The sequence below is a fragment of the Leptodactylus fuscus genome, chromosome 8, assembly GCF_031893055.1.
Source record: "Leptodactylus fuscus isolate aLepFus1 chromosome 8, aLepFus1.hap2, whole genome shotgun sequence".
Taxonomy (NCBI): Eukaryota; Metazoa; Chordata; class Amphibia; order Anura; family Leptodactylidae; genus Leptodactylus; species Leptodactylus fuscus.
This window is the reverse complement of record NC_134272.1, coordinates 50,648,402-50,675,441: the sequence shown is the minus strand read 5'-3', so window position 1 is coordinate 50,675,441 and position 27,040 is coordinate 50,648,402. Positions and strand designations below refer to the sequence as shown.

The following is a 27,040-nucleotide window of genomic DNA, read 5'->3' as shown; positions in this document are numbered from 1 at the left end:
ACCAACCTGCCTCACCCTGACATTGGCTACAGGATATGCGACTAAATGTAAGCTATCCAAGTCAGTGGCATACTGATAGGGGACGTGGCATATAAAAGGGGAATGTCCTATATTATTGCTCAGGGCTCGTTCACATCTGCGTCGTCGGTCCTTATTGCAGGTTTCCGTTTCCTGCATAAAACAGATGCAGGAGACGGAAGCCTGCAGGAGACTGTCTCACCCATTCATTTGAATGGGTGAGAAAGCTGTCCGGCCGTGCGCGGCAGTGAGCGTTTTGCGCTCTCCGCCGCGAAACCGGGTTTTATAATCCGGACACAGAGTCGGACATGCAGTACTCTGTGTCCGGATAAAAAAATCCGGTTTTGCGGCGGAGAGCCTAAAACGCTCACCGCCGCGCACGGCCGGACCCGATCTATGGTTTCCGTCTTCTGCCATGCAGAAGACGGAAACCATAGTACGGAGACCCCAGACGCAGGTGTGAACCCAGCGTCACTAATTGTAATCAAGGCAAAATAGTCCATTATGATTTTGGTCATAATTTCCCAGCCCTAAAAAGGAAAGAGAAACCTGATTAAAGCACATAAATAAATGACCCCCCTCCTCCTCCCTATGGATTCACAGCTAATAAATGGGTACTCCATACTTGTAAAGTGATGACCTATAGCAGTCTGACCTCTCAGAATGAAGGGGCCTTAGTGCAGATTTAGTACTGCATCCCTTTCTCTGCTGGGTGATCCGGGAGTAGAGCTGTGCAAGGAATACAAGTGAATGAGATGCAGAACCTCGGCCCTTCATTCTCACTTTACAAGATAGGAATACCCCTTTTATGGTTGAAGCCCCACGTTGCGGAAATGCAGCTTTTTTGTTGCAGATTTTGATGTGTTTTTTTGAACCAAAACCAAGAATGGCTACAAAAGGAATAGGGAATATATAGGAAGTTCGTATACTTCTCTCTTCTGCTTAATCCACCCCTGGCTTTGGCTCAAAAAAAAAAAAAAAAAAAAATGCAGCAAAACCTGCAACAAAATAAAGCTGCATTTCCACAATGTGGGGGTTTAGCCTTAAAGACAAGATTCTGATGACAAATATGGCTTAAAGTGCATACTAGGAATCCCTAGGAAGTTAAAGGGATTTTCCAGTCTCAGTATGCTGATGGCCTATACCTAGCATAGTACATCAATATCAGTGGCGTTCCACCTTTGGGTACACCCAGTTAGAGGTTTGAAGGGGACGTGCAGTGATGCTTGGTATTGCTGCTTCATCCACTTCAAATTGATGAAGATGCAATACTATATATTACCACTAGAGTCAGAACTCCACTTATCTGATACAAGGGGAAAAAAAAAATAAAAAAATGATGATATGTTGCTTGTGTCACCTACTGGAGCTACTAGCAAGATTTTCCAAGTAGGAGAGCTGTTTGCTAAATAATCTGTATACCAACTAGTCTCTTTAAAGAGAGCCAGGAACTCCCCAAAACTGTATCCAAGGGATCAGCCATCAATATCCTGATCTCAGAAAATCCAATGATGCTATGGGTATTTAATAATGAAGAATAGAAATCTATGCGCCAGCTATGGTCATACCAGCCAGGGCCAGAACAACCTAGGAATCTACAACAGTCTCTTACCCTTCGTAGTATAAGCATAGTGTTAGAAATCTAACAAAGGATAAATCTAGTTATAACACAAGGTGCGTCTTTGATCACAAGAGAAGGATTATCAGAATGGTTTGTAGAAAATCTTAGAACGCCTACACAAACTGGACACTGCTCACTTTAGGCGAATAGTAAAGACATTATTATACAGATTATTACTGCACAGTGGACCTGTGAGTACGATCATCAATATACACACTCTAGCATCTTAGGAAAAACTAAGATGCTTTTATATATCTGCAGTCTGCCTTAATAGGGCCTTGAGTCAGTGTCCTCTTGGTAACTGAAAAATATCAGACAGGTGAAATCTCTAAGCAACCCGTTCATGATATAGTTACATCCACCAGTTATTCACTTTGCAATTAACCCATCAGTGGAATCAACATCATAATGAGAAGGTCTGGGAAAAAAGCCCTTAAACAGGAGACTTCTGACCTGAAGAACAAAAAGGGACTTCTTACAACTATGGCCTTCTGTAAATAACCCGTGCAAGTCTTCTCAGCTACCACACACAGGCTGTGACACCTTCTAGCACCATCACATTAGTGATGTGCCTCATGAGGTATCTGCTTGAGGAAAGTGCTTCTGAATTCAAGTGACTGAAGAGCTCAGAATGGCCGCTGCAGGAACTTGTAAGGTGGCGAGCCCACACTGCTTGCTGGGCTTTTCAAGTAAGGGTCAAAGGAACCTGGTGTCATCCCGACCAAGCCGTCATTCTGTGGTGTGTTGCCTTTGAGGAAATCATCTTCATCATCTGGGGTTGCACCAGCCTTATATAAAAGAAGGTTATATGTCATTATATGCATCAATGACATCAAATATCAAATATATTACATCATGCAATTTACATGTTTACCTAAATGTTCTGTAACGTATAACTTCCTGCAGTGAACAGTTTTCAGAGGAACATAACCATAGACTGTTGCTAACATGAATGGCACACAGGTAGAACTACAGTAAGCCCTATATGAGACAGGACTCAGATACCCTTCACAGACACAGAACTGAACAATTGCCTTTTGACGACTTACTGTCATTGGTTGTAGGACTTAAAGGGGTTTTCCAGGATCTGAGGATATTTGATACTGATGAAAATCAAGAAACTTTGTTCTATGCATAGTGGCTGAAATAATGCACTACAGCTTAGGTCCTACTCAAAATAATGGGAGCTGATCTGCAGTACCTAACCTGGCTACCGCACACAGGACAGAGCTGTCTGCTTCCTGCTCCATTCTCTGTGTATCAGCTGCTGAAGACAGCAGATCGGTGGAGGTATTGAGTGGCAAACCTGCAACTAATGTGATATTGGTGAACTACCCATAGGATAATTCATCAATTTTTAGCCTGGGAAACAGCTTTAATGGCAGACACCAATAGTGGCTAAGGATGTGATTTCATAATGCATAGCAGATATTGCAAAACTCTATGATCTCCTGAGAAACTAAGCATGAAACTGTTATGGAGAGAATATTAGTTTAATGTACTATTATAGAGAGAGAAACCAACAATTATGGGCAGAAATTGTCAAAGCATTTACCTTAACTGGCTTTTGCTGTTCTTTCAATTCTTCAGCATTAGACTCTTCCCAAGGCTGATAAATTGGGTCTATGAGTTTCTTACACCTGTGGGACAAAAAAACAAACAAAAAAAGTAGAGTTTTTACTGCAAAATTCTAAAAAAAGGAAAAAAAAAAGAAAAAAAAATTAAACCCAACGAGGCATGTGGATGAGCAGTTTCACAATAGTTCCGAAATGTGTATAGCTCTTCACAGATGAAGGCAGGCTCAGTTTTGGTCTCCAATATAGACCACAGCAAAAGCAAGATGAAATGACAATGAGAAAGAGCATGCCTTGATCTTTAGATAGATGTAATTGTATCATCTTTTCATAAATCAATTGAAGATCTGTTGAATCTGACATCCGGAACCACCGCGGATCAGCTGTTTGATCAGGACATGTGACCAATGAACATGCCATTTCACAGTCCAGTCTCATTCAAAGGAAGAGCTGAGCTATGGTACCAAACATTCTCTCTATATAAATGCACAGTGACGTGCTTGTTAAGTACTGAAGAGGCTGCCGCACTCACCGAAACACTGCAGTCTCATCAAACAGCTGATCGGCTGAACCCCTGCCTATCTTTCACTTAGGCTAAGACCCCACGGGACAACTCGCAGCTATAAATTGCTACAGGAAAAACTGTGGCAGCAATGCATCGCAGTTCTTCCCGCAGCGCTTTAAACAGAAAGTTCTGAGTTTTCCTCCCCGGACTGTTTCAATTAGATCTACGGGGAAGCCGCCAGCGTTTCCGTAGATATAATTGACATGCTGCAATTTCCAAAACCATGCCGGTTTTGGAAATCGCAGCGTGTTCATGCTGCGTTTTTTTACTGCAAACTGGCCATGGGATTCACAAAAATCCCATCCACTTTGCAGTTACTGTATATAATGCTGCGATTTTTTGGGGGACCCTGGCCTTAGGCTGGAAAATCCCTTTAAGGGCCCCTTCACACGGTGGAAGCGTGCCGTTTATTTAGACACGTATACACATGTCCGAGCGCAGCGCTTCAAAACAGAGCCCATTGATTTCAATGGGAAGCGCGCGTATATCAGCAAATATACGCGTGCTTCCCATTGAAATCAATGGGCTCTGTTTTGAAGCGCTGCGCTTGGACACGTGTTTACGCCGTGTGAAGGGGCCCTAATAGTGTATCAATTATACTTGCACAATTCTCAATTCAATATAACCAAATATGAAATACAAACCTTTTCAAGACACAGGGATCAAAAGGAAAGAAGCTGTCCAGTGGATTGGTGAACGTCTGAGCAGTTTCCCCTCCAGTGCTGCTCCTAACAATGGGGATCATCTGGCGATTGTTACGTTCAATGATGGTGTAACAAAACACCAACTGATATTTCCTGAATAATACAGATTACACATTAGCTCAAACTCTCACCAGCGCCAACAAAAGTTGAACATAAAATTCGAACAAATTTTTTTTAATAGTTAAGGCACGTCTCATTTCTTTACATTATATAAAAGAAAAAGAATTATAATACCGTATTTTGCAGACTATAAGGCGCACCGGACTATAAGGCGCATTACCCATGAGCGCCTTATAGTCCTGCCTAGGTCCATATATAAGGCGCACCGAACTATAAGGCGCAGCGCTGTCCGGTGCGTCTTATATGTGATTGAAAGCGGCGGCCGGCAGACTTTGCCGGCGGCCGCTTAACCCCCCGCGTGCCAGCCGCTTCTATTCATTTCAATGGCACGCTTCCATTGAAATGAATGGAAGCGCTCGGCACGCGAAGAGTTAAAGGGATTCTACCATTAAAAGAACTTCTTCCTTCTTGATCACGTCGGAATAGTCTCTTACCTTTTTACCATAGCCAGCGCCGCCTTCTTCCGCAGCTCCGTCTCTGTCTTCTTTGGGCCTCATGGATGACGCATGCGCAGTCGGCTCTAACAGGCTCTCGCAGCCAGAGCCGACTGCGCATGCGTCATCCATGAGGCCCAAAGAAGACGACACGGAAGGCGCGAACACAGGTCAGGGAGAAGGCGGCGCTGACTATGGAAGAGGTAAGAGACGAATAGCCTTTTTAAGGCTATTCCGACGTGGTCATGGGGAAGAAGTTCTTTTAATGGTAGAATCTAGAGTTGAGCGAGTACTGTTCGGATCGGCTGATCCGAACAGTACTCGCTCATCTCTAGTAGAATCCTTTTAAGCAGCGGCCGCCGGCAAAGTCTGCATGCCGCTTCCTTACATTACAATGAGAGCGCGCTATTCAAATAGTTAGAGATGAACGAATACTATTTGAATAGCGCGCTCCCATTGCAATGTATGGAAGCGGCATGGAGACTTTGCCGGCGGCCGCCGTTTAACTCCTCGCGTGCCGCCGCTTCAAGCCTTATATAAGGCGCACCGGACTATAAGGCGCACTTTCGATTTCTGAGGAAATCGAAGTATTTTATGTGCGCCTTATAGTCCGGAAAATACGGTACATTGTGAAGAACAATAATTTTTCTAAATACAATGCTTAGCAGCATGGACTGCTAGAGTCATATCTATGCACAGGGCATCTACGGGCCACCTAGACCCCAACAACTGTATGCAACAGCTATCACCACATATAGAATACTGTACCCAAGTTTGGGCATTTATTTATAAGACATAGTTAAACTAGAGAGGATATAGTGAAGGGCAACCAAAATAATTAAGGAGAGGAGTGGATTAGGCTAGACAGACAAGTTATCAAACTTGGGGTTTTTAACCACTTCTGTTACTGGGCCAATTTCTGGATCAGGACCAGACACATTTTCAGGTATTTTTTGTAAGTGTGGTTTTTATCATTTGCATTATTCAACAAATTTCTGCATCTTCTTACAGTGACACATAGGGCTTTATTTTTAGGTTTTTATTTTTGCATATTTTTTAAAGGAGTGAAAGGGGGGTAGCAGCGAAGGCTATTTTCCTCTGTAACTGGGCCTGGTACATTTGGTCCCAGTTGCAGGATGACTACAGCCTTCTACATGTTACTATAGAGCTTGATCTAGGTCCTGTAGGATCGAGCAGCTCTAACAGACTCTGATCCTGGCATTTAACGTGACCGCAAGGTCAGACGGAAGCTGCAATCCGCAAACAGGGAAGGCAGGGATGGTAGTTGCAGCCGGCTCCCTATTTCAGCAGCTGCATAAGCTTGTGCAGCCACTGAAAACTGCAAGGACGTACCAGTATGTCCTTGCAGAACAAGAGACGGGCCACCAAGATGTACACTCACCGGCCACTTTATTAGGTACACCATGCTAGTAACGGGTTGGACCCCTTTTGCCTTCAGAACTGCCTCAATTCTTCGTGGCATAGATTCAACAAGGTGCTGGAAGCATTCCTCAGAGATTTTGGTCCATATTGACATGATGGCATCACACAGTTGCCGCAGATTTGTCGGCTGCACATCCATGATGCGGATCTCCCGTTCCACCACATCCCAAAGATGCTCTATTGGATTGAGATCTGGTGACTGTGGAGGCCATTGGAGTACAGTGAACTCATTGTCATGTTCAAGAAACCAGTCTGAGATGATTCCAGCTTTATGACATGGCGCATTATCCTGCTGAAAGTAGCCATCAGATGTTGGGTACATTGTGGTCATAAAGGGATGGACATGGTCAGCAACAATACTCAGGTAGGCTTTGGCGTTGCAATGATGCTCAATTGGTACCAAGGGGCCCAAAGAGTGCCAAGAAAATATTCCCCACACCATGACACCACCACCACCAGCCTGAACCGTTGATACAAGGCAGGATGGATCCATGCTTTCATGTTGTTGACGCCAAATTCTGACCCTACCATCCGAATGTCGCAGCAGAAATCGAGACTCATCAGACCAGGCAACGTTTTTCCAATCTTCAATTGTCCAATTTCGATGAGCTTGTGCAAATTGTAGCCTCAGTTTCCTGTTCTTAGCTGAAAGGAGTGGCACCCGGTGTGGTCTTCTGCTGCTGTAGCCCATCTGCCTCAAAGTTCGACGTACTGTGCGTTCAGAGATGCTCTTCTGGCTACCTTGGTTGTAACGGGTGGCTATTTGAGTCACTGTTGCCTTTCTATCAGCTCGAACCAGTCTGGCCATTCTCCTCTGACCTCTGGCATCAACAACGCATTTCCGCCCACAGAACTGCCGCTCACTGGATGTTTTTTCTTTTTCGGACCATTCTCTGTAAACCCTAGAGATGGTTGTGCGTGAAAATCCCAGTAGATCAGCAGTTTCTGAAATACTCAGACCAGCCCTTCTGGCACCAACAACCATGCCACGTTCAAAGGCACTCAAATCACCTTTCTTCCCCATACTGATGCTCGGTTTGAACTGCAGGAGATTGTCTTGACCATGTCTACATGCCTAAATGCACTGAGTTGCCGCCATGTGATTGGCTGATTAGAAATTAAGTGTTAACGAGCAGTTGGACAGGTGTACCTAATAAAGTGGCCGGTGAGTGTATATAGTCCTTGGGCGATCTGGAAGAGGTTAAGTTTGGAAAAAAGACAGCTTAGAGATGCCCTAACAATAATGTACAATTATATAATTGGACAGTACACTGAGGCCATAGTCTTAGGCAGTGAAAGTGGTGAGATTATGGAGCTTGCTGCCGCAGGATGTGGTGATGACTGATAACTTGTACAAGTTCAAGAGGAGACTACATAAATTTCTAGAAAGTAAAAGTATTACGTTATAGGAAGAATTTTTAGGATAGAATGTTGTTCTAGAAACTTATAGTTCATATTTGGAGATGGAAAGGAATTTTCAAGGATTTTTTTTTTCCTTGCCTTCCTACGGATGAACTTGGTAGGTGTACAAGTTGGACTTGATAGACTTTATCCAACATTTTCAACTATGAACAGAATAGAGAAGACTTTTTTTTCCCCTAAATATCTACTCAGAAATTTACACTTACCGGGTTATAGCCGCGAAAAGGTTAACCACTGAAGGAAGACAAAGCTTCAGCGGATTAAGCTGACACATTACAATTCTTTCAAAATTCAGACCTTGCAAATAGGCCAGACCTAGCATAACACAGAAACAGTGTTAAACATGTAGCTTAGCAATGGATTTTCCAAAAATTTACAATAGCTGACAGTCATCTATGTATAAAGCTAATAATATGATCAGCTGGCTCATACAGGTTTTCCCTACAGATAGAAGGGATATTCCTATACTAAGTGTGTGTTTTATCAACTGCATGAATGCCTTACAAAGCATAGAACAATGGTGTTTAGGGGAAGGCAAAGTGCAGCGCCCCCCCACTGCTGACTGAACACTGTGTAGGAAATGCATTGCAGCACCATTCATTTAAAGGGGTTGTCCCATGAAAAGAATCCTCTCTATACTGCTAGTTTGTGTGGATTTAAGACTTTTCCTAAATACATTGCTTTATCAAAACTGCTTTGTTTGGCCGCTATCTTAATTTATTCACTTCATTGTTGACACAGCGTTTCTATGGCCACTGGGCTTATCTGCTTAGATTCCAAGTTATGTAGCTCCCTGCTCTCAGGGGGGGAGGGAGGGGCTGAGTGCTGGGAGCAGCTCTGAGCTTTGTGTGTCTGACAAGCAACGGAGCTCCTCAGATGGGGGAGGTGAGAGCTCCGGGATTACTGTGCTGTCTTATCTTCAGCTTTTCCACATCAGCCGGTTTAACTGAATTTGGCTGATAAGGGCTGAGATAAGGAGTCCTTTACCTCTGTATGTAATGCAAGCTGACTCAAATCCAGCTCTGCTACATCAGTTTCCACATCAGCTTTATACTATGGTAATTCATTTACAAGCAATCCCTCATTACTGACTGCAAACATAGCGGATAGCAGAGCTAGTGAAACCCCGCCCACCAATGTGCTGAGAAATCCAGGAAGTGAAGAGAGCCCAGAGCCGAGAAGGGTGCAGAACAAGAGTTATGGGAATACCCCTTTAAAGATGTGCAAGTGAACCTAAGGCTGTAAAACAAAACCCCAGATTGAAAAAGTTAGTTGCTGGTAAGGAAGGTGACACTGCAGATGCATTTGTGAATGCAGTGTAGTCTATATACAGTCCTAGCTCACACACTGTCCTATATGTAATAGTTTCATACTATACAGAAATTATAGCCATACACAAACCTTTACGCATGTTGCCATCTAAAAGCTGCTTGTGACGAAAAATCAGAGTATAGAAGACAGCCTGGCAAGCAGCGTAGAAGGGGCCATGGAAGGTAATGTCACAAAAAGCCCTGCTCCCGGCGTCCTGATTATCTATGTATCCATGGATCCAGTTCACAAGGAGATCAAGGCAAGCCTTCACTGTCCTGTAAGACACAAATATATTGGTTAAATATAGTACAGTGCGTGTGTCCTACATTGATTTAACCCAATAATGGAATTTCCTAAAACAGCTATACACACTGGCTCTGCTTTTTTACTGTTCTGGATATCTGATAGAAATACAAGGTATATTCTGTGGATATGCCACAAATGAGAATCATGGAAATACCCCTTTAGTGAGAAAAGGACAAAACGCAATATTCTTTAAGCTAAGTTAAAGTACTTTTTATAAATTCAAGTTTTAAGTATCACAAACTCAGAAAATGAAGTGACAGCAAATTCACAGTTCTACTCTAATTCACATCTTACTATTAATTTACTTAGTATTTCTTACTTGTCTGTGCATTATAAACTGAATACTTACACAACAGGAATGAACTTGGCTCGAGCCAGGAAACTTCCCATATAACTTGCAGCAGTCTGTCTGATAATTGGAGCATTGTTGGGATTTTGCAATTTCTTCCAAAGATGTTCCAGAAATGCTTCTGCGAGTCCCTGCAGTCAATGTCAGAAAGATTGCATTTCACGCATTCTGCATATCATTTAGAATGGCAATAATATGCCCATAATGTGAACTCCCCCTGCCTAGCCCCGTAAAACACAACCCTAGTCGCAAAATTTGGAGTTGGGAAGTTACAATACTCACCAGTTTGAAGCTGCACATGTAAAAAATGACAAATTGCACATGACAGCAAGCATGGGTTGGTAAAATCAGCTTGTCAAATATAGTCAGCAGGTCTCTGTATAAATCTTTTGCTTTATCAATGTCAAAGCTCCCTGTAAGATAAAATTATTAAAATGTTATCAGTTATTTTTAGAACACCATTAAATACCTGGCGGGGTACGTTTAATGTTTTACATACAATACACAGAACTATATAGTAGGTATTGTAGGACAAAAGGCCCTGCCTGCATGGGATTACAGTCTATGAAGGAAGGTGGATAGAGACAGTAGGACAGGGTAGAAGCTTTTTAGACGGTTGTGTGGTGAAGAGGTGAATCTTCAGGGTCTTCTTGAAGTTTGTGACAGTCTTGTGTTATGGTAGTGGAGTTCTAGAGTATGTGGGATGCATGGGAGAAGTCTTACAGGTTGGTGTGTGAAGAGCGGATAAGAGCAGAGTGGAGTTACAAGTCTTGAGAAGATCGAATATTACATGTGGGTTGGTAGCAGGAGATTAGGATGGAGGGGACAAGTTGAGTATAGCCTTGTATGTCAGCATTAACTCTATTCGCTGGGCAATGTGTAGCCAGTTAAGGGATTGTCAGAGGGTTGAAGCTGATGAAAAATGCAAGGAGAGGTGGATTAAGTGAGTGCCAGAGTCTGGAGGTGGACTGGAGGATGTGTCATCAGTATAAAAATTCAATTTAGGGCGGCTCAACACCTTCAAATTATACAAAAGCATATTTAAGAGAAAAAAAAAAGGGGAGAGACTGGTTCAGTTTAGTCAGTGACATAATGCTATAAACTCACCGTTTTGGAAACAGAGGTCCTTAACATAAGCAAAGAGAACAGACAGGCATAAGTCTAAGCGTTCGGCCGCTGGATGAGCCATTGTTTCATTCAAACTTTTCACATTTTTATGCTGTGGTTCTTCATCTTCATCCTGCAAAATAAATATATTTAAACAATGACATAGGAATCTACTGCAAAGTGCCTGTTCTGTAGTGTTACAATATACACCTAACCCTGCCATACACAGATCGCTGATGGTTGAACAACTGGATGGATCCTTAATCCCCTGAAGAGCAGATGTGGGGAAACAGCGTGCATTTCACAGTCCCCCCCAAGACATTAGACTAAACAGGATCTGCCAACCGAAATCTAATGTCTGCAGTTGGTCCAAATAGAAATGTGGTTTTTGTATATTACCATGTTAAATAGTGCTTCTTCTGCAGCATTCATCTCTTTATTGGCAGTCCATGCACTTTCTTCTGCATCTTCTATATCAATGCGAGGTGCAGTTACCTTAAAACAAGAAGAAAAAAAATTAGATATAAAATTACAATACAGCGCAGTTCAGACAGCGCAAAGAATATCAAAATATATAATCAGTCTCCGATTTTGGCACAAATCCTCTGCAAAATCCCCACTAAACGTTAGCTGTAAATCCACCTGAACACGGTGAAGTATGCCCCTGTACAGTGGAATATCTGGAGTGTTCATTTGGGAAATCTTCCCCATGTATATCAAGGTGCTGACAAAAGATCAGACACAGATTTGTACTATTTTTACTATTATCAACACTGAGAAGAAAATGGCAAAAAATATTTTTGGGATCCACCAGATCAAAATAATTCATAGCAGTGATGTGATCACTAAATAAAATGCAAATACTTACATCAAGTTTAAGCAACTTTTCAATTACAAGTTCCAATATTTCCAGCCGAAGCATTGGGAAGTACACCGTGATCCGTAAAAGGTTATGGATGTAACATTCCTAAGTAAAAAGTGCAGAAATAGGTTACTCTGAAGAAATACCAAAATCCTATTGAACATATCAGAAAGACTGACTACACCTGCTCAGGCAATTTAGCTATGAGAATATTGCTAAAAATGCAGCACCATCATTTACCCTTTAGCAACCCTACACTTTCAGGTTACGGACTTGCAATACGCTAACATCTATAAATGGACTTGCTCCCTTTCAAAAACAAAGCAGGTCATGTGCATATAAAGACTGGTTACCGTATACATAGCCAGGGCTCTGCTATTTCATACAGTGAAACCCTTGGAGACGACCATCCAAAAGTGTATTAAAAAGGAGTCTTCTAGATGTGGTTTTCTCATAAAAGATGGTCAATATGGAAAACTAAAAATCGGTCACAGAAAATGTGGCCTAGATAAGGTGCTTGTCTTCTCAAAGAGCAAAGAGGTGGTCTCTTGGAGAGGTTACACTTTATATGAAAGCAGTGGCGTCACTAGAAATGGCGTGGTCCCAAGAAGAACACTTGACATGGGGCGCCACATCCGTAATACAGGTACTTGGGCATGTTAGATGCCCCCAGGCTTGCTTCCCCTGCTGTCCCAGTTGCATTCCAGGGTGTTGGCATCATTTGCTGAGGTGTTATAATGGACTTGGTGACTCTCCTGAGTCGAAGTGTGGATTCCCCTGAAACTAAGCATTTTTCCCCATAAACTATACGGGTTCGATATTCGTTCGAATAGTCGAATATTGAGGGGGCTATTCGAAACGAATAGCGAATCTCGAATAATTCACTGTTCGCTCATCTCTACAAAACACACATCAGGGACCTGCTGGGCCCCCTAATGTCCCAGGCCTTGTGGCAGCCGCTAACACGGTAGTTATGCCCCTACATGAAAGTGTATAGACCCTACAAGCTTAAATGACACTAGTGATACTAATTTTGAAAGCTACATACACATTTACACTGGGAGCCTGTAGCAGAATCCAGCACAAAACCATGATGAAAAGGTCCTGCAACCCCTACTTTTTTTTATCCAGTGGGGTCAGGGAAAAAAATAAAAACAACAGACAATGTACCCCAATACAATCAAAAGGAGTGTATCCATGGTTGTCCATCATTAAATGGACTGTTTTTCCATTCTTCAGCTTCTGCAATAGACCAGTAGAACACAGAACAAAACAGATGTAAACACAATTTCTTTACAGTTACCTAAAATTTTTACACAGTATGGTTTGTATTAGATTTACTAAGAAGTAAGAAAACTAAAATAATTCACATTATTAATAATTTAGTATGAAAATCTCACCATGACTCTTGCGGATTTCTTGATATAGGGAAATTTGTCAATAAGAATTGGCATTAGAAAACGTGGAGTTCTACACGGGGGAAAAAAACAAAACATAAGTCATTGAAGACTAAATTTTTAACTTTATTATAGAAGCCATCAAGAAGAAGGGCAGTTTTCAACCTGCATAAACCATCTTTTCTTACTCCAACCAGCAATAATACGCATATTTAACATTCTAATAAGATTTTGTATATCCCTATCAATGGCAACTCATGAATCATAGAAATCATGAGGCCATCTGGTTATGGTAGTAGCAGAGGATAAATGCTACTCCATCAATCCTATCCCTTATATTTATCCTTAAGATTCCTTTAGGCTAAGGTCCCATGTAACGTCCTGTAACAAAAAATATTGCAAAAATTTTTTTGGCAGCAACGCATCGCATTTCTGCTTCAATTATGCCCATAGGGAAACCGCTGGCGTTATTGCGAATATTGCCCACGGTGAGACACGGTGGCTCAGTGGTTAGCACTGCAGCCTTGCAGCGCTGGAGTCCTGGGTTTGAATCCTGCCAGGAACAACATCTGCAAGGAGTTTGTATTTTCCTCCCATACTACAAAGACATACTGATAGGAAAAAAATGTGCATTGTGATCCCTATATGGGGCTCACAAGCTGCAAAAAAAAAAAAAATCTGGACTTGCTGGTGGTGGTAATGAAAGGTTCTATTTAATTATTTTATGGCTAGGGAATAAATTGCTGATTGGTGGGGGTTCAACTGCTGAGACCAACACGGAGTATGAGAAAAGGGATATCATTTTATCTTGCTGTGAATTTAGCAGTGGATGCAGACTGCAGTCGCCCACTCCATTCACTCCACTGGCAGTGCTGGATTTAGCAAAAGTACAGCGCTCTGCTATCTCCAGCACTCCCTCTGACATGAATGGTTCAGGGGCGCACATCCTCCGCCAATATTCAGAATCAGGCTAGCACATACGTTTATGGGATTAATGGCCTCAGTAGTTGGATGCTTCCAATCAGCGATTTATTCCCCATCCTATGTATAGGGGATAAATAATGGTGGAGGTATAACCCATTTGAAGTGAATAGTGAGACAAGTTTCACTGAAGCAATGGAGAAGGGTTTACATATACTGAATGATAAAAGAAAGTACTCACGAAGGAACATATTGCGCTATCATCTGCAGTGACCTGTGACAGGTGTTAAATCGTGGAACAACGTCTGTGAAGGAACAGAGAAATATTACAATATGTACAATATATAATTAATGGGCTCATTCCAAGCCACGAGCTAACTACACTCCTGATCAATGACTCATCCTGCTGGCCAACATGTGTATTCAGGTATAAACTGGCACTCACCGTCATCATCATCTTCAGAGTCCGAAATCTGCACATCACCTTCACTGACAATCACACGAGCTGAAAGGAAAAAAAGAAGCAGATAGAAGATCACTAGTTAAAAGAGCTGTAAGGTTTGGATTGTGCAGGAGTAGAAGAAAAGGTCTGCTTTGTTTTCCTACCCTTGTCTTGGGTTTTGTCTGGAATTGCAGCTCATCATAATTTTAAGGGTTTATCCCAAATGGACATTTCTTCAGAAAAACAGGTAACTATTAACCCCTTTCTCAAAATCCACCAGGTCTTTAAATATGGCTGCTGTAATGTAGCAGAGATCCAGCGCTAAGGCCTGTGATCAGAGTGAACATCGGCATTGGATACTGCCCCTTCCCACAGAGTTAAATAAGTATCCCCAGGGTGAGTGGGAACTTTGCACCTTTGACATTGCAGACTGGCTCCTACAAAGCGAGATTGCGGGAGCAGACCTGTTCCTTTGACAGCCTTCTGAAGGCTCCCAGACCTGCAACAGGAATATTACCATTGCAGCTGTTTGCTGAAGACAGAGAAATTCTTTGCATGCACAGAGAGAGATTGCACGAGTAAAGGGCTTGCATAGAAGCTGAGGGTACCAAACTAGTAGAGTATGGGGTGTCAAGTGTCAGACTCCCTACACTCATATATCAATAGTCTAATGATTATCATCCTGATCCTGGAAGTCAATCGAAGTTAATTTGAGACAACCCATGGAGAAATGTAGTGCTATTTCTAGGAAGGCGGGGGAGGAGAGAGAAGACCCTTCTTTCTAGCCATGGACAACTTTAGTTACAGCTCATGACTTCCAAAAAAGTTACAACCAACAAGTAGGAGCCTCCACAAAAATAAGAATTCAATGCAAAACACAAGCAAAGCTTTACCTGGTACAAAGTTGGAGACAATCATGTTCAGACAAGACCTCAAATAGACCGTCTGGGCTGACACAAGGTTCCCCAAAAAGGCCAAATATTCTTCCACAACTTCTTTGCCTCTGTTCAGCCATGGTAATTTCTAAAGAAAAAATATACAAGCTAAGTTAGAAGAATTTCTAGTGAATTTATGTGCACTTCTTCTAAGCATTGCTTTGCCAAAGATACTCCGACCACTACGTCTGATGGCCCATGCAGTGCCTTACTCTCAAGGATTTATGGACAGTAAATTTTAAACTGTAAGTGCTTCTTTGCTGTACAGGTGTGATTTTTTTCTAATTTTCTTTTTTAATATTTACATGCATAACTTGAAGACATATTTTGTAATTTTCTTTAGTAAGGGCCTGACTTCATTTTGTACATTGGAATCCATAAAGGCACAGGGATATGCTTTACAACTTGTTTTATGTGCATTTAACTCGGTGTCGTGTATTATGTGCTTTTCAGCCATATGTATATCTGTTCTGTCACTACATACAATTATTGTTTCACAATAGAATTTAATACATATGATGTGCTGTTTGTGAAGAAGTGAATGCTGTGGCCTTAATGGTTGCAACAGTCACCTGGCACAAACAGCCGGGGTAATCTGTACACAGATGAAACACGCTCCTGCCACTGGATATAATTTCCGGGGAAAGGAGAATACTGGTATGTTATACTTATGACACCAGTAGCAGCACTATTACTAAATAAAAATGTGCGTTGGACAACCCCTTTAACCCTTTCACTGCCAAGCACGTAGCTATACGTCCTCCCAAGGTGGCACATCAGTAGCGGAGGACATAGCTACTACGTCCTCCCTACTAATGCCAATATCTCTGGACTGCATCAACATATCTTGATGCTTTAAAATGCATTTTAAAGAGGAGAATCTCATCTTCAACTTGATGATACAACTTAAAGTTTCGGAGCGATTCACTGTTGAAAACGCTATTTGGCATTGAGATCCAACTGCAGATCTCAATACCCGACAGCGTTTTAACAGTGAATTGCGCCAAAACTATAAGTTGTATCATCAAGTTCTTGGTATCCTTTTAAAGACGAGATTCTCCTTTTTAAAATGCATTTCAAAGCATCAAGATATGCTGATGTAGTCCAAAGATATAGGGCTCTAAATTGTCCCCCCCCTCCTGTCTAAGCAAGCAATTTGCGAACTGTAACAGGAAAAGGAGGGGGCACGAGCAGCCCAGCAGCGTGCACAGAGACAGAGAAACAATACCAGGAAAGGGTGGGATTGGTGTCCTCCAATGAATATAACAAGAAAGGGACCATGTCAAGGCAGTGAAGAGAGTATTCACAGGGGTGTTTGGGGTATGGGCAAAGGGATGAAAGAACTAAATCCTCAATGTGGAAGGAGGAAATAACCTTGGGGAGGAAAGATGGAGGTGGACTGAGAACCACCTCGTCCTTCTGGAGGATGAGAAAGGGAGGCTTTTGAGACAGGGCAGCCAGAGACTCTGAGGATAGATGTAACTGCCACCTGGAAGGCAATCTTCCAAGTAAGAAGGCAAAGAGGAATTTCTTGTAATGACTCAACGTGAGGAGCCTAGAGCACCTTGAGCACTGGGTTGAAATCCAAGATTCAACAGAAGGATGGTAGGCAAGGAGCCTAATGTCTGCATATCAGACATTGCGGGGACTGGAGTCACCAGAATAGCTGGAACCCTCTCCAGCTTGAGTTTCTCGAGAAGAACAGAGAGAAGGGGAAGAAGTAAAAGTCCAACCAGAAAATGAGGAAGGTGGCAGAGATAATGGCCCGAAAAGATGTGACCCTACAGCAGTGAAGCTTGTAGTTCAGACAAGAGGAGAGTGATGTCCAGTGTACCCAACCGGAGACATAACTGAAAAGACCTGCTGGTGAAGAGACCACTTGCCCAGGTTGATCTTTTCGTGGCTTAAGTAATCTGCCACCCGACTGTCCAGCCTCCAGGATGTGGACCGTGGCGAGGGCAGGAAAGTGACTTTCTCCTCAGTGAAAAGGACCAGGAGGCTCCCTGCATAGCAGACTGAGTGGGAGATCCTGGAGAAGTCCAATGGGAAAGGCAAGGATAATGGCCATCAGTTCTAAGGAGAGGTTATAGCCCAAGGGCAGAGAAGACTTTTTTTTTTCTGCCAGTTTCTTATTGACCAGGCCTTTATCCATGGTGCTCTGTCCCCCAATAACACAAACAAGAAACTGTCTACAAAGGAAACTAGTCGGCACTTCATTTTTCAATTTGTCCTGTTTCATACTTCTATACATTTGTTTACATCCTCACAGCTTATAGACAAGCAATAACTATATCAAACATAGTGCTAACTTACCAGCACAATGTTGACTAGCTGTTCATAGTCAACTGTCAGATAAGTGACCGATACCCGTAATTCACGCAGCCAGTTAATTATTTGCAAGTCCTGTAAATGACGAAATACAAGAGATAATAAACACGATAGAATATGCAGCATAAAAGAAGTTTATAGAAATGAATGGATGCACCTGGTACTTCCGCTTTGACGGCGGCCAGCCGCTTAACCCCCCCGCGTGCCCGCTACGTCCATTCATTTCTATGCGAGCGTGCTGTTCGGATCGGCTGATCCGAACAGTACTCGCTCATCTCTATTAATGACCTATCCTCAGGACAGGTTATCAAGAAGAGATCAGTGGAGATCCAAGATCTGGTACCCCCACTAGTTAGCGGTGAAAGGTCAGTGATACCTGTGAGTGTTGTGACCCCTTGACTGTTTACATTATATGCCATCTGTTTCATAGGGGTCATACAATGTAATAACAGTCTTCGTCCATTCACTTCCATGGGACAAGGCTGTAATTACATTGCATGGCCATTATGAAGTGTGGGTCTTATTGTGAACTGTGCTCTGTTTAAAAATCCTTTAGAAGGATGAGTCAGTCACATAGTTACACCTCACAACACCTCTCCTATCTGTCCCCATCCATGGCACCCGAGGACGAGGAGAAATGAAAAAGGGGAACAGGTGACTCTGCACCTCCTTAGATTTACAAGTGTTTAGGAAGCTAAAAGTGCATTCAGAAATTTGGCCACAACTAGTGTATGGAGTTAAATTTCACCAGTGATTATAGAGCATCTAGGACTCTGTTATTTGCTGGGAAGAAAAAAAAAAGCACTGCCTGGACGAAGGGAGTCTAGCATATATGTGAACACAACCTAACAGCACACCTACATGCACGCACATACATAATGTATACTAGTGATCATTTGTATTCTACACAATCCACATTACATGGCCTTGATATGAACTAGTAATAAACTAGTAATAAATAGAGATGAGCGAGTAGAATTCGTTCGAATATCGAATCCTATTATAGTCTATGGGAGAAAACGGGAATGTTGTTCCGGTTTCCATGGAAACCAAAGTTCGACACCTTGGATCCTCCAAGTTCCGGAAGTAGCAGGATGAGGAGCGCGAGGAGGTTTTTGCATTGAATTCAATGGATTTTTCCCGCGTGGTATTCGACCGATACGAGTATTTGATCGAATAGTCGTATTCGATTGAATACTACTCGCTCATCTCTAGTAATAAATCTATGGACATGAAAAAACGAGGAACAGCTACACCAATAGTACCTTTATCTCTGGATCCGACAACTGGTGCTTTAAAAGTTCAAAATCATTTTTGTCGCCCTACAGGAAAAAAAAAAAACGGCACAATGACTACATGTCTCATCAGAAATCACATACAGACATACATGACCGTGCAAAAATCACTGTCTAGATAGATGGCCATGATAATGACATAGCCTATCAGATCAAAAGGTGCTTCAAGAATAACAAAAAGACTGAGCAGATCACCTGCTATTTCTAGCAGCAAGTTACCGTAATTCTCGCCCCGATCTCCGGCAACAGTCATCTTGCTCTTACGCATCTCGGTGGGACAGCAGTAGCTCTCATTACATGGCACAAGCACCTGTACTGAAGCAGTTTACCTGGGAATACTTGGACAGGACTTCAGTCACTTTCCCACCAAACCTGACAGTTTTCTTTGGTGGGGAGTTCAGGAACTCACTACTTTCAGCCATCATGGTGTCTCTTCAAAAGTTTGATAGGGTCTGCTGTGGAAGAAGAGGATTATTAACATTATTTTCATTTCACTATATGGTTCAGTATTATGTGCAGTATATCACTGTTACTCACTGATATAAAGTTTTCTAAATGTTGTATTTACCTGTAGCAATATTAGACTTGTCAACTCATCATCAGGGGGCCTTGTAATATAAAAAAAAAGGCTTGTCCAAAATCTACAACCTTTAAAAAAAAAATCAACGTACCGTAGCTACAGTGCCTGTCCATAAGACCTTTGGGTGGGGATGTCAAAGTGGGGCATAATTTTGGACATGCCAAAGATGAGAGTAGCTACAAACTAAAACGGTCACTCTCTCAGACAATGCTGGGACCCTCAATGAAGCGTGTTTGCAATGTACAAGCTTCATAGAGGGTCCCAGAAGTTGAACCCCAGTTACGAGCTCATAGTCAGAAGAGCTGCTAAGAACCCCAGAAATGACAACTGTGCTGTTCAGGAACCATTGACTCCTTCATAAATGGCTGACAGCCATGGTCACACAGAAACAGTAAAGACCTTCTAATTCATGAAAGAGCTTCCAATGGAATTCCTATGAAAATAAATATGTAATAACTCCTTGCGGTGGATGGCCCCACCTCCCCCGTCAGTGTCTCAATGGCGGAAACTGGTTAACTCCATTCTCCCGTTTAACCAAATCATTTATAAAGGTAGGGGCTGCCCTCAGAAATTTATTAAGGTTTGGGGAGCATGGTGTAGTTCTTCAATTACCCAATACTCTGACCCCTCACTGCGCTCAGCGCTTGATGCCTTTACGGGTTGAGAATGATTACCATTGGATGGAGCTGTGATCCCCCCTGTGCTTGTATAATGTATGAATGATGACATCGGGCTACTTTGTTCTTTCCTTCTGTTTATGGAGCAGGCTTCGCCTGGTCGGGAAGGTGCTGTGGCAGATCTTTCGTTATTTGTTTAAGCCTTTTTGCTGTATCTTATTATGTACCTTCTACATATGCATACTCCAGACTGTATTGTGTCTATTATATCTTTTTCAATAAAACGAGTTAAAAAAAAAAATAAAAAATGTAATAACTCCTTTATACATCCCTAGGTCAATCTCTTATATCCCTACACAGGGAACAATTTGGATACTCTCTTGTTCCCCCTCAACAGAAAAGGATGCTGACACCACAGGAGGCATCTCCAGCATATGGACATTTAGACCAATCCCAAAACCAAACATGAAGCTCATAAGTATTAAATGTCTGTATCCTCTGGTACCCAAAGGGGGTCCTAATCAGGAATAAACATCACTCATCTGCCATGTAGACAGGCAATACAACTAATAGTACACAGGGCAAAATTCATATAAACTACAACAGAAATGTAACTGATGATGTCACATTGTCACAAACCAGAAGACCTGCAGAGACCAGGGAATAGGTGAGGGACTGAGAGGAAACCCGAGTATCTGTGCCATCTACCCCATCACAGCAAAAAAAATATACATTGAATTATACAATATTCAAAATTGTATAAAATGACAACTAATCGTTCACCATGTTATTTTGAAGCCAGAGTTGGAGTGAGTAACTGTTTTCTGACTTTGACATGCAGATTTTCCGCATGTAATATCACAGCAGGAAATCTGCAGCATATCCACCTGAATGTGCACTTGTTTTAACTTTCAATTAGGATAAGGGAGAGGACGCAGGAAAAACGCAGCAGCGGGTCACTCCAAACACCACAGCATAATATTGGGAATTTATATCAATAAGGCAATCTGACAGGGAGATTGTGACATTAAACCACCTATAGGTCCTTATAGATGTGTTTATGTTATAAATCCATCCGTGCCTGCCTGTAATAAAAAAAAAAAAAAAAAAAAAAAGCTTTATACTCGCCCTGCCCTTGTACTTGTGCTGATGCAGTTCTTAAAGGGGCTCTATCAGCAAAATTTTGCTGTATGAGCCCCACATATGCGTGAATAGCCTTAAAAAAAGCTACTCAGGCACCGCTAATCATATTTTAAACCTCCCCATTGTTTTAAAATAAAACTATAAAAACATAGATGTAAATCATACCTTTGCGTGCACGCTGGGCGGTGATTCACGATCCGATGTCTTCTTCTGGCAGCCTTCCTCTTCTTTCGGCAACACCCAGCGTGCACGCAAAGGTATGATTTACACCTATGTTTTTATAGTTTAATTTTAATACGATGGAGAGGTTTAAAGTAAGACTAGCGGTGCCTGAATAGCCTTTTTAAAGGCTATTCACGCATATGTGGGGCTCATACAGCATAATTTTGCTGAGAGCCCCTTTAACTGAAACCTAAGGAGTACACCTTGGCTTCAGTGTGCATGCCCCATACCTCCGCCGTGAAGCCAGGGTGCATGCCCTCTGCTTAACGGAAGAACTGCGCAGGCACTGGGGGCACCAGATACGAGTCCAGTGAGACTCATCTCTTAGAAAATAGAAAGTTTTTTTTAAAAAAAAGTGGGCACGGATGGATTTAACACAGAACACAAGGCAACTTGGGACACTTGATCTGTGGGTGGTTTAGTGTCCCAAATCAACCCAACGGTCATCCCTTTGAAGCGGCACTCCAAGAATAAGGGTAACTTATGTACTATACACAATTATAAACATAAAAACCGCTGTGATGATAATCTGGAGCAAGGTCTTCTCATCCCCCATTCTGAATCTCCTGAGTGAGGTAGGCCAGGGGACGAATCAGCCAAACATATTTATTATAACGCTTGCTAGTGTCATGCTGTGAGGTATATGGGTAATCTCTGCTAGTCTGGTATAGGGGTGTGCACCGAATTATTACAAGGCCAGAGTTCCTTGATACATCAGCTGCACCTTCAGGGGCTTTATTAAGACTGGCGTACAAAATGGCAATCTTAAAAAAATTTTCCCCACATTATCTACATGATGTCTCCAATCACGTGTAGATTTTCATAGAGAAAGTGACATCCAGAATAAAACTTTGTCCCGGAGTTTTCCCTTAATATTCCAGAAAAAATGAGGTTACACATTATGTTACGTACTATAGTACCATATATGGCCGATGAAGGGGGATCCACATTCACTCAGCTTAGGTGAAGCACCACCACTCTAGGGCTATTCCCACGTGGATTCACCAATGTCTGTGATGTAAAGCCCCTTTAACATCCCTTTATAGAGCCCCTTCACACGTGACCTGTAGTCGGGTGCCGCCGTCGCTAGTAACCTCCCGCACCTGACTGTCATGTATCATGTAACCCCTCTGCAATAGAATGTTTCTAGTATAGAAAGATATCAGCAACCATACCTGTAAAATCCTGAGGCAGACGAAGATAGCCCTGACCGACCACAACGTGCTTCACTTGCCACACGCACTGAGAAAAGACAACCAGGAAGTACATTACAGCTGAACCGGAAGTGGGGCGAAGTACACGGCTGAGCGGGGCGGCCATATTGCGTGAACCACAATCATAGATTACTTACATTTTGTACAATAGAATGGCTTGACTGAAGTAATAACATCATATTTATACTTAGCTCTGACTCGTTCTCTAATAGTCATTGCGTCTATAAACATGAGAAGTTTTTAGATAAAGCAATTCAATAATACAATGTTATATAACAGCAGTGGATTCACTGCAGGGCTTTAGGGGATTTGCTTTCAGGTTCTGGAGTGTCCCCGTGTTTCGTGTTTGGCACAGTATGCATACCTGTGTGCCATATGTAGATATATAATGTCAAAGAACAGAAAGAATAACATACAGACCAGCAATTTAACAATTCTTTATTGACCAATACACAACGCGTTTCAGGCCAATAGCCCTTTCTCAAGTGTAAATATTCCTTCAACAGTGAGCATTTAATTTATGAGTGCCATATGTATATACAATTTACATATAGGATCATGGTCTCGGTATATTTTGTAGTTACTATAGGTAGGTCCGCCATACAACAACTCCATTCTAGCTGTCTCACTACAGACCTGACTAGAATGGAGTTGCTGCAGGGAGGTTCATGGTCTCAGTGTATTCTGTATTTGCTATGGGTAGGTCCTCTTTACAGCGACTCCATTCTAGCTGTCTCACTTGTTAGAAGGTAAAAGAAAAAGTGCTGGAGTCCCGGTATATAAGCCCCAGATTCCTGATTTATGTGTGGTCAAGTGCAGGTCTGGAATAGGTTTCAGCGCCAGGTATGGGTCCTGAGGCTTGTTATTATTAAAAGGCTGCATAGCCTGCACATCAGGGCAGATCCTGGGAGGAGAGGAGGTGTCTGGAGTTGTCCTGTAACCCTGAGTTCAGTGAGACCAAATTGTGCTTGATTTTTTATGTGGCTTGGAGTAAGTCACATGTATAGTTAGGTTATTACATCTGTTTAGTTAGTTGCTTGGATGACCAGGAATTTGTTTTATTTTTGCCTGAAGTTAGAGGACCTTTCATGGGTTTGGACACAGGCAGTAATATATACTACTGGAAAGCCGACAGTGCGCTGAATTCAGCGCACTGTCGGCTTTCACAATCTGTGGCCCAGGTGAAGAATAGAGATAAGCGAACACTAAAGTGTCCGAGGTTCGAAATCCGATTCGAACAGCCGCACACTGTTCGACTGTTCGAATGGATTTCGAACCCCATTATAGTCTATGGGGGGAAATGCTCGTTTCAGGGGTAGGCAATATTCGATAAAATCATACTTACCAAGTCCACGAGTGACGTTCGGGATGGATTCTGCTTGAAGTCTTCTCCCAGCGCAGGGTCCCCGCGTCCTCTTCCGGGTGGAATTCACTCTGCCTAGGCATCCAGACTAGGCAGAGCCGACTGCGCATGCGGCTCTGCCCAGGCCCGACGCCTGAGCAGAGCCGACTGCGCATGTGCGTGCATGCGCAGTCGGCTCTGCCTAGGCCGGATGCCTAGGCAGAGTGAATTCCACCCGGAGGAAGACACGGGGACGCAGCACGGAGAAGACTTCGGAAAGGTAAGAGAAGAACCAGCGTTGATTGGCAGAATGTATAGCATTCTGCCAATCAACGCTGGTTCTGCATCGAACATTAACCCCTTAGTGACCAGCCTGTTTTGGACCTTAATGACCAAGCCACATTTTGGAAATTTGCCCTGTGTGACTTTATCAGTGAATAATTCTGTAACAGTATAGCGCATCCAAGCGATTCTGATATTGTTTTTTCGTGACATGTTGTACTTTACTGAGAAGGTACAATTAGACTGATATAACTTGCGTAAATTTATTAAAAAAACTCGCAAATGCGGAAAATTTTTAAAATTTTTCAATGTTTTCCATTTTCAGCTGCGATATCTCACATATGCACAATAATACAGGGCAAAAAAGTTAGTAGTTATATATTTCTAAATATTCCTTTTGTGTTTCAAGCATATTTGAAATAATTTTAACATATTTGAGTAATTTAGACAATTTAGAAGTTTATCAAGTTTATAAGCAAAATTTGGAAATTTTGAGTTTGTGATTTTTTCCTGTACCAAGCGATGTTTGCAGACAGGAATAGGTGGCATAATGACAGAAACCCCCATTAAATGACCCGATTTGTAAAACTAGACCCCTTCAGGTATTCTTTGAGGGGTTTAGTGAGCATTTTCATCAAACAAATATTGTTTTGCAAGAATTATTACAAATGATGAAAAAAATAAAATTTTCATTTTCTTCAAATATGTGTCATTTTAAAGCCAGTTTTTTTTGCACACAACACATCAAAAAGAAGAAACACACCCCAAAATATATCACCCCACTTCTCCCGTGTTAAAAAATGTACACTTTGTGGCCTTCGTCCTATGTACACACATACAGCAGGGCCCAAGAGGTAGAGAGGGCCAAATGGATTTCAAAACACAAATTTTGCTTGCAGATATTTTAGGCCCATTGCACATTTCAACAAGATTTGAGTTACCAAAGCAATTGAAACCCCCCATAAATGACCCCATTTTATAAACTAGACCCCTTAAGGTATTCATTGAGGGGTATAGTGAGTACTTTGGCCCCATAAGTTTTGAGAAAATTTGCATCAAACAAAAAAATTTCATATTTTTTTTACACAAAAGTGTCATTTTATAGGCAGTTTTTTTGCACATATCACATGAAAATGAAGAAAAACACCCCAAAATAGATGACCTCATTTCTCCTGTGTTCAAAAATGTACACTTTGTGGCCTTAATTCTATGTACGGACGCACGGTAGGGCCCAAAAAGAAGGGAGCACCAACTGGATTTTAAGACACAAATTTTGTTTGCAGATATTTTAGGCCCATTGCGCATTCAAACAAGATTTGAGTTACCAAAACAATTGAAAACCCCAATAAATGACCCCATTTTATAAACTAGACCCCTTGAGGTATTCATTGAGGGATATAGTGAGTATTTTTACCCCATAGATTTTAAAAGAATTTGTGTCAAACAAAAAATTCTCATATTTTTTACACAAAAGAGTCATTTTAAAGGCAGTTTTTTTATACAACAACGCATGAAAATGAAGAAAAACACCCCAAAATAGATGGCCCCATTTCTCCCGTGTTCAAAAATGTACACTTTGTAGCCTTAATCCTATGTACGGACGCACGGTAGGCCCCAAAAAGAAGGGAGCACCAACTGGATTTCAGAACACAAATTTTGCTTCCAAATGTTTCAGGCCGATTGCACATTCAAACAAGATTTGCGTTACCAAAATAATTTAAAACCCCAATAAATGACCCTATTTTATAAACTAGACCCCTTAAGGTATTAATTGAGGAGTATAGTGAGTATTTTGACCCTATAGCCGTTTCACAGATTTTACTAACTTTGGGATGTGTAGGTTAAAAATTACTAAAATGTCCCTTTATCCCCAAAGTTTTCATTTTCACAAGGGGTTAAAAGAGAAAAAGCCCCCCACAGTTTGTTACACAATTTCTCCTGAACACGGCAATACCCCATATGTGGCCATAATCTGCTGTATGGGTACATGATGGGGCTCAGAATGGGAAGAGCGCTATTTGGCTTTTGGAGGGCAGATGTTGCTGGAATAGTTTTCAGGTGCCATGTCGCATTTGCTGAGCCCCTAAAGTACCAATACAATGGAAACCCCTCAAAGGTGACCCCATTTTAAAAACTACACCCTTCAAAGAATGTATCAAGGCGTATTATCACTTTGAGCCTAAAAATTCTTCCAAAAAATTAATGTACAAAATGAAAATTGAAATTTTGAAAGAAATATGCCATTTCGGTGCCCAATACGTTGCCCCCACTTTGTGTTGTCAGAGACCTGCACTCCTAAAACTATTAAGTGGGCCATCCCGGGTAGAAAAAAGTTATATATGTGGGTGTAAACTGCTGCTTGGGCACACAGCAGGGCTCAGAAGGGAAGGTGCATTGCACTTTTTAGATTTTGGGGTACAGAGTTAGAGGGACCCTCTGGGCGCCATGACATTTTTGCAGAGCCCTGGAGGTGACAGTAAACTGGA

The 27,040-nt window shown here is 42.0% G+C and overlaps 1 protein-coding gene across 2 annotated transcripts; it reads right to left on the bottom strand.

Annotated features, from left to right (window-relative positions):
• Positions 1–467: 467 nt before the first annotated feature.
• RRN3 (RNA polymerase I transcription factor RRN3) lies at positions 468–22,969 on the bottom strand. Of its 2 annotated transcripts, none has more exons than XM_075285574.1 (18): positions 22,892–22,969; positions 19,484–19,609; positions 19,125–19,181; positions 17,845–17,934; positions 15,490–15,619; positions 14,600–14,659; positions 14,396–14,459; positions 13,237–13,306; positions 11,843–11,941; positions 11,374–11,469; positions 10,975–11,107; positions 10,150–10,280; positions 9,868–9,998; positions 9,303–9,487; positions 8,108–8,216; positions 4,423–4,575; positions 3,195–3,279; positions 468–2,427 (listed from the first exon to the last, which is right to left on the bottom strand). In XM_075285574.1, exons 2-18 carry the CDS (start codon positions 19,577–19,579, stop codon positions 2,266–2,268), a joined length of 1,851 nt encoding a protein of 616 aa, XP_075141675.1. In that variant the 5' UTR covers positions 19,580–19,609; positions 22,892–22,969; the 3' UTR covers positions 468–2,265. The 2 variants fall into 2 exon arrangements, with proteins under 2 accessions (XP_075141675.1, XP_075141674.1); XM_075285573.1 differs by having other exon boundaries at positions 19,484–19,606; positions 22,892–22,963.
• Between the last annotated feature and the right edge of the window lie 4,071 nt (positions 22,970–27,040).